This window comes from Festucalex cinctus, chromosome 11 (assembly GCF_051991245.1).
Source record: "Festucalex cinctus isolate MCC-2025b chromosome 11, RoL_Fcin_1.0, whole genome shotgun sequence".
NCBI lineage: Eukaryota > Metazoa > Chordata > Actinopteri > Syngnathiformes > Syngnathidae > Festucalex > Festucalex cinctus.
In genome coordinates this window covers 27,300,962-27,309,843 of record NC_135421.1, presented here as the reverse complement: position 1 = coordinate 27,309,843, position 8,882 = coordinate 27,300,962, and the positions used below count along the sequence as shown (strand labels likewise).

Genomic DNA, 8,882 nt, shown 5'->3' with positions numbered 1-8,882 from the left:
AAAATTCTGGTGGTTGCTCAGATAGTTTTGATAACAACAACAATAAGCATGAGCAAAAAAAAGAAAGAAACTTATTAAGCCTAGACTTAGAAACCTTTACACTTATGTTTGACTTCACTTCTGCGAGTGTGCAGCATAACAACTGACTGCTGCTTCACCACGTTTGGTTTGAAGCCTGGCGTCCCATTATCTGACCCGAGTCTGCAAATATCAGTGCCCTCTGTGGTTTATATACCATTAGCATTTCTTTAATATATTCATGACCTAAACCATTCGGTTATTTATAGACCAGCAGCAGAACTTTAAATTCTATTCTACAGCTGATTTTGAGCCGGTGAAAAGCCATTTAAACTAAAGTAACGGTATTCTTCTTCTGGTTAGAAGCCGTGCTGCAGTGTCCCGAATGAGCTGCATCTGTTTCATTACCTTGTGATGGACTGATGATTATACTATCGGATGAAAAAACATTTTGTCAGTGTTTAGTCCATCTCTTTTATTTTTATTTTTTATTTTTTGGGGGGGCGCTAAAAAGAGGATGACGCGTCACAGACAACCCTGAGCCCTGTTTGGGACACCAAAAACATATTATTTCAAACTCATCATACAACATTATTACTAAAAATAATTGCCTTGCAGATGGGGGGGGGGAATGCAATAATCCCTAATTGCTTGTGAATCAATTTTGAAATGCCACGTCTTCTTCAGAAATGGTGGGTGCAGTGTAAAAGACGACTTCTTAGTACAGTTAGCAAAGCTAATTAAAGCCTACTTTTTTATTATTTTATTTTTTTTATATATTTGTTTTCATCTATTATTATCAAATAGAAATAAGAGTTGTCAATAAGAGTTGTCATTTGTGCAGCAGATATGCTGAAATAACTGGGTCAAGACATATATATTAGAACAGAGACCGCTATTTGAGGAAGTACGTCATTTAGAAGTGTGACCTTTTTACTTTTAACAACATTGAGTAGAAGTGATGACGTGACATTATAAACACCGTCACCGCGCCTTCTAGCCTCCTCCCAGTGGCTCGAGTGCATTTCATTGCTTTTAAAAGGCAATTTGAAACCCTGATGGATACATTTCATCCTTGAGCTGGCTAACATTATTAAGGAGACAGACATCTTCATTATGCTTTCATTTCCCTCCAGAGTATAATGAAGTTCTATTAAAAAACAAAAAAAAACAAAACTAAAAACAAACAAACTTTTCTGTGTTAATTCCTTTGTGCTAAAGTGACCCTTTCAGACCGTGCCACAGGAGATAATTAGCGTCGCCTATAGAAGCAAATGAGCCTATAAACAAATCCTATTTAATCCGCTTTAATTAGATCTACCTTTAAGCACTTTCATTAAAAACAGTCAATGACCATGCCAAAGCGCATCATTTAAAAAGAATCTAATCATAAAAATAAATACATGGTTAAAATATTATACTATGCGCCTTTTTGAGAATATGTACGGTTCAATTCACGTGATACTTTTTTTTTCTTCCCCCAATTGTATTATCATTACCCTGTTTAATCATATTAGATCAGACAGCTAATGTGTGCTGCGAGAAATTATCCAATTGCACAGAATTAGGCCTGAAATTGTTATACACGTACGAAAACTTTTATATATTTAATTAATGCTAGCTTTAATGCTAGCTTTTCCACTAGTAGCAGAAGGTACACTCAACTTGTGGATTAACCTGCTGCCTGTTGTTTGGTAGAGTGCAGTAAGATTGTATTATGTAAAATATCTGTTTTGGCTCAATAATTTGGGAGACCCTGGGATAAAAACACTGGCGGACAACTGGACATGTTGTGTTAGCATTAGCATTGGTGCTAACTTGTTTAGCTTCTGACTGTGTCATATGTACAACTTTCTATTATATTTTATGCTGCATTCGAGGATGGTCGGAAGTCGGAAATAATCCGAGTTCAAATCAGGAAGTGCGTCTGGGAACGCCCCCTGGAACTCGGAAATTTCACTCACGAAGTCGGGAAAAAAAACAAGCACCCCAACTTCACCGGCGGACTACAATGTGACGTCACTCTGAATGTCAAAACACAATTTACTCGAGTATAAAACTAGATAGCTTTCTTCATTCATAAATATTCACCATAACTTCATGTAACGCAACGTACGTGACAGTATTGCCACTATATCCCTGCTTGAAATTATACGGTAAACTACTTAACTGTATGGAATGCTTATGAAATAATAAATGAAGCAAAATTGCAAAAAGGTAAATTTTGTGGCGGTCAAATTGAGTTTTGAGGACCAAAATAAAAAACAATTTATCACTAGCCGCCATTTTGGTTGTTTACTTTCACCTCAAACGCTTTGAGGTCGCAACTGGGACGTTTCAACTCGGATATTTCCGACTTCCGACCATCCTCGAATGCAGCATTAGACCCTGGAATTAGCTGCTAACTAGTTAGCTGCCAAGTTGCTAATTGTGCTTCTTGTCACGTTTGAACATGTTAAATGACAGTGGTCAGCTATTTTTTCCCCACCTTGTATTGCTGTGACTGTATGGGTGCAATTTAACCCTCATCTTATATACAAAAGTGTTCATGGGTCAATAAGATTTTCAAGATTTGAAGATGATCAATTACAGTCAAAGCACCAAGATGATTTACTTGTTAGCATTAGCATTGGTGCTAACTTGTTTAGCTTCTGACTGTGTCATATTTACAACTTTCTATTTTATTTTAGACCCTGGAATTAGCTGCTAACTAGTTAGCTGCCAAGTTGCTAATTGTGCTTCTTGTCACGTTTGAACATGTTAAATGACAGTGGTTAGCTATTTTTTTTTCTCCCCACCTTATATTGCTGTGACTGTATGGGTGCAATTTAACCCTCATGTTATACACAAAAGTGTTCAAGATGATTTACTCGATTGATAAAAATGAAAGATGATTCGAAGGGCTTTTCCGTTGAATACATTGCGTTGTTGGGAAAATAAAACATTTGCCAGCGCAGCCCACCGATGCGGAGACCCCAAAAGATTAAACACGCACCTGCACGGACAGAATAAAAAGTCATTCACATCTCATTTAGTGAGAGCAGACTGCATGACGTACAGCTGGGAGCAAAGTGGGCTCAGGTGGAGGTCCGGGCGATAGCAATTTAAGAAGCTGCGTGCAGGTGCTTTCATAAAAACCTCAGCGATCCTCCCTCTGAAAGAAATATCGCGGATGTGTCCAGCTCCACACTCAGGAATGATTCATACGCTTTTTTCCCCCCCACTGGACTGTCCATATATTGGCCAGTTTTACCCATTTAGCACCGCTGGAGCCAGTATTGCTTTATTATTTCTCCTGCTGTGGGTCGAGCCTGCGTGCTCTGACTGCCACGCAGAGGCAGCTTCCACCGAGAAGGGATTAAGAGTTCGCCTCAGTGCATTCCCAGATATTCCATCTCGACATTCATACACACATATGCAAATTATGTGAGCAGTCAGATCGGGGACACGCATGCCCGAGAAATAGACACGGCACGTACTCTATCACAGGACGCATCTTTAATGCCAGAGAACACTGATAAAAAACAAACAAAACAAAACAAAACATGCGGACGGGACTAATGGCAACATGAATTTCACATTTCCCCGGTTTATCAATGTCCCACAGTGAGGAATGGAGTGATTTGGCAAGTATTATTATTAATAATGATCACATTTAATGTCACTTGACTCGTCATTTCTTTTGCAAGCCCAATTTAAACAATTATAATCGTTAACTGCAGGGCGCCGTCATCCAAATAAACATAAATATGCAAATAACAGACCCCCCCCCAGGCGGCATGCTTTTTATCCTGAGAATAATGGCTCACAAAAATCATCTTGTACCGTAATTATTTTTGGGTCGTACCAACTGCCACGTCTCATTGTCAGGCCAAAAAGATTTCTGGAACAATACCCAGGCGCTGGCAGCCAACGGGCTTCCTGTTGACTGATGCAAAAGTACACAGCAGCAACCACACAAGCTGTGTTTTTGTTTTTTTTGTTTGTTTGTTTTTTTGTTTTTATGTTCATTTATTTCTTTATTTTTCTAACCTTTTGTATGTAGCACAAGCTGAAGGAATAACAACTAAAGACAAAGATCCCAGAGTGAATAATTAAAATTGCACAAGGAACTGTAGTTTTGTATTTCCAGACTCCAGCTACATTTAAGCAATATAATTTTATGTTTCGATACTGTTGTGAATGCAGTCGACAGCAGCAAACTGACAATTAATTGCTCGATAAATACGCTCAACCAATGAATGCTAAATGCTAACGAAAGATGTTTTGTATTTTAAAAAACACATCTTTCTCGTCAGCATTAATGCAATTATAATACTTTTTTTTTATCAGTAAAAGAATGTTTTTCCCCAGAATTTGGGACAATTTTTATTAGTAGTAAGAATTATGAAAAATCGTCACACACTGTACTGCCAGTTTGAAGTTTCCTAGTAGTTTAGCCTTTCGGTTGTTAGCTTAATGCTAATGCTAAATAGCATTTCACACATGTATACACACAATATAGACCGACAATGTAACAGTACCCAGTCCTTTATCCTTATCTATTATTTCTGGTCTATATTACAACAAAAACAATGTACAAAACAAATGAGCCCAATTCACACTACGGCTTTCGCAAGGACTGCAATTCACACGTGCGTTGCGTGTCCGGAAATCTGCACCCGCCAGACCACAAGATCACGTGGGGTTCACGCTGGAGTCCTATTTTGTAAACAATAGCCACGCTTGCCTTTTGTTACATCGATATGCTTTTTGTACATTATTTCTTGGACTTCTACCATGGCTATTCTGCCATGTTTTGTGTTTAAATATTGTAATTTTGTCATGTTTAATTCATTCTGAGCTCATTTTTGTCTTAAATGTCTGACTCATGTCATGCTGTGCAGCTAGATAGCTCCCAAAAAAAACGAGTTCGCAAACAGTTTTATTTTGAAATACACCGGATTTACCTCGATGCGAGAAGCACTTCCTGTCCGGCTCGTGTCATTTCTTCAGCTTCATGAAAATCTGCATACGGCGTCTGGGAAAAAAATAGAACGCTTGCGGAAATCTTCCGCATCGCCGCAGTCGTTCCGCACCTGGTGTGAATTGACACGTAAACTTGAACGCGTTCTATGCTTGCGGCATCCGTACGGTCGCCGTACGGAAAACGCACCGCGTCCGTTCCGCAGCCAGTGTGAATTGGGCTTTTGGACTGTGGAACAGGTGCTGAATGGACAAACGTAAAGTTTAAAAACATATTCAATGTTCATTTCAAAAGCAGATGAGCTGCATTTGGCCCTTACATGAGCCGTTTTTGGCACTACGGTCTCATTTTCAACAAAATGGCCACCCGTGAAATGGATTTTACTTCCATATACCACAAACGTAATATTAATCACAATACTGTGTTTAGACTAGTTGGGGCACATTTATATATATTTTTTCCCAACACTTTTAAAACCGCTGGTCGGTACATCCGTCCGGTGAATGCTAAATGCTAACAGAAGCCATTTGTGTTTCGTCTTTCAGGTCATAATCTCGAACAGGAGCATTAACGGACATGCCCATGGTGGAAAAAACATCAGAGGTGTCCTGACCGGTCCATCACTTTTCTACTCCACAAGAGATGATGATTTTGACACATCACGGTTTGTTTAATTATTTATTTATTTAGTTAGTTAGTTATTGATTTTCTTATTTTTATAAGGAAGCGGTTATTTTGAGCATTTTTTTTTCTGGTACCCTTCCACTGCTACTCAACAAGGGGATACAAAGGGGAAGTTCAGTGTAAGAAATACTTGAGACTTTTTTGGGGGGGAAGCCTTCCTCTTGATTTGTTTAATTTGTACTCCCAAGTCTTGTGTCAACTCCAGGTTACATTTTTCACATTTTATTCCCATAATATATCAGCGGTACACCATAACCGAAGTGGATGGAACATGATGATACAACATGATGTATACCGTGCATCATCATCGAAATATGAAAATGCACGAGGTTTTCCTCTTTTGCATACTTTCATACTCAGTCCGCAACGTTGATCATCATGTCAGACTAATGGTAAAATCACATTGTGAATATTGGATGAGCAAGCAAACCACACATGATGTCCATATGGGGCTCTTACGACTCCACTGATTTACCATCAAACATCCGTTTTTGCACGAGACAAAACATCTCCATCAGCTTTTGCGTGAATGTGATCATCGAGGGGAAAAATGGTGGCGGTTTCCCACACCTCGAGGAATCATTGGCGCTGCCGCGGCGGCCATATTAATCCACTGCTGATCTACCCCTACGGATCAAGACGCCCTAAAATCGATAATGTCATGAAGGCTTTGCTTTCTGCTCTTCATCACAGCCTCTCCATCACTTGATTTAATGCACTTTGATACTGCGTTAATGGGATTTTCTGTTTTGGTGGGACGCGGAAAGACAATAGAGTGAAATATGTTTACAAATAATAATCCTTTACTGGTTCACCGGTGACTTTGCAATTGGATTTCCATGGTGCAGTAAATGCATGTAATTGCATTGCATACGTGCCCTCTAGTGGCAGTGATTAGCATAAGGACTGCGTCAGGATCATCCAATCTCAATGGAAGGAGTAGTAAATGTTTTGGAGAGAAATGCACACTATACAGTTTTAGCATTTGCACTGGAATGAAAATGGTTGGTACAGTATGAAGGCTGAGGAATCATCATTTTTTTATTACAACATTTGTTTGCGCAATAAATTCTGTAGAGTAAATTTAACTCTATTTAGATTGGGACCAAATAGACTCAATTTTAGAGTAATATTTACACATAGAAAAGAGTCAAATGAAGAATTGGAAAAAATAAAAGTGACTCAAGGGTTGGAAGAATGAACTCACGACCTTCCGCTTGGGAGACACCCGATCTCCTCCCCGAGCCACACAGCTCCTGCTTTCTGGTAGCATATCGCTCGTGTCAGCTGCAGATGATTCCATGTAATCTTCCTAACTCCAAAACCGATGTTTTTTGGTCTCTTTTTGGTCTCTTGGATATAAGAAAACAGCAGGAGGGGCACAGCTCAGGTGGCAGTGTGGCAGTTTCCCAAGCTGAAGGTCGTTATCATTCCTTAACCCTTGAGTGACTTTTATTTTTTATTTTTTCCCCAATTTTTTACTTTCTTGCTAGTGTAAATGTTAGCCTCCTCTAAAACTGAATCTATTTGGTCCCTCTCTAGTCATATTTACTCTACAGAATTTATTGTGTAGTAATTAGTGCTGTCAAAGTTAAAGCGTTAACTAATTAATTAATCACAAAAAAATATCGCATTAATCATGTATTAACGCAGATTAATCACAATTAATTTTGACTGCAGATGATCCTTTGGCTTGACAACGGATGGCTACGTTTAAGGTAGCACAGGTTGTGTATGAACAATAAACATAACATGCATTAAAGTGAAGCATTTAATAAATGTTTGCATGTGACATTCAGAATATTTGTTCATGTCAAACTATATGGGTCATTTTTTTCTACTTTAAATTATGCAAGTAATGTAACTGATTAGAAAAACAGGAGGATGAGACGTCCTCTTAACATTAAATGCCGAAAAAATTAACACATAAGAGGTGCATTTTAAATTTGGCAGGCAAAAAAAATGTTGATAAAAAAGCTTTTTTAAATAAGCGATTAATCGCGATTAATCCAAATTTGAAGATGCGATTAATCTGGTTAAAAAATGTAATCGTTTGACAGCTCTAGTAGTAATGCTTGTTTTCTAAGCATTCATAATATTTAAAATATGTGTAGGATACACTTTTTTTTTATGAACGCAAATGCTTGTGTCACTGCATTCATCCGTTCACTTTATTCTCTTTTTACTAGTTTTATTCGTTATGAATGTTTTTGCTCAGAATTAATTGTCTTTTATTTCTACAAAATGGAATCAACATGAATTTTTGTCACTCATCATTCATGCAACACATAAGTAGGCATACTTGTTTAGTTTTGTTTTTTTCCTAAGGCAAATTTCGTAAAAATGTCATATAAGAATACCAAGAAATAATCAGTGTCAGAAAATAGACAAATGCTGAGACAAGCGTTCACAATCAACCCTGAATTCTGAATGATGTCATTTTGTGGCATTCACACGTTAACGATTTCTAGGAAATAGTGATCTTTTTTTTTTTTTTTTTTATGTCACACCTTAAAATGACAACCTCTTTATCTCTCTTCAATACCTTTGAAGTGGTTTCTGCAGTGGACTCCAGTCCACGTTTTGTGAGCCGCTTTGCTTCGGCTTGAGCATCTGATGCGCAGTCGTCCCTCCACTGCACCCACTCGCACAGCGGTTGCACTTGAACGCAGCACGCCGGGCTTCTCCCACAGTCGTCTTGCTGCCGGGCTCACGGGCAAGTTGAGTGCGAGCGGCGGGGAAGAGCGCGCTTCTCTACTCCGGATCCATGTGGCACCTTCATGCCCGCCATCTCTCCAGCGGTGCATGGTGGGGGTTCTTAATCAAGCACCCCTTGCTGCATTTTAAACATATTTTCTTCTCAGGGACGTGCGCTTGCTTGGCTTTGCAGACAGTCACTGAGTAAAAGACTGAAGTACCAGAGGATTTTTTTCTTTTTTTTTTCTTCTTCTTCTTTTTTTTTTTTTAATTAGCAGAGGATACAGCAGGGAAGCTCCTGGATCTTTTTTTTTTTTTTTTTTTTTAAATCCAAGTCCACAATGCTCAGACTGGAGATGCTCGTTTACACTTTTTCTGCGCTGTGCGTCGCAGCCAAAGCAGAATTGAAAGCAAGGAATTGCAGCGAGGTGAGGGAGGCTTGTGCAGCCGGAGGCTTCAGCTTCACCAATGTCCCCCTCCAGGAGATTCCAGGTAAGATTCAAAGGCAATATTAACC

The 8,882-nt window shown here is 38.9% G+C and overlaps 1 protein-coding gene across 2 annotated transcripts in view; it reads left to right on the top strand.

Annotated features, from left to right (window-relative positions):
- Nucleotides 1-8,294: 8,294 nt before the first annotated feature.
- Nucleotides 8,295-8,882, top strand: part of gpc6b (glypican 6b) — a 105,099-nt gene continuing 104,511 nt past the window's right edge. For both annotated transcript variants that reach the window (XM_077537521.1, XM_077537520.1), the window contains exon 1: nt 8,295-8,857. In XM_077537521.1, the coding sequence (XP_077393647.1) occupies nt 8,707-8,857 (151 nt within the window). In that variant the 5' untranslated portion in view covers nt 8,295-8,706. The remainder of the gene's footprint in view (nt 8,858-8,882) is intronic.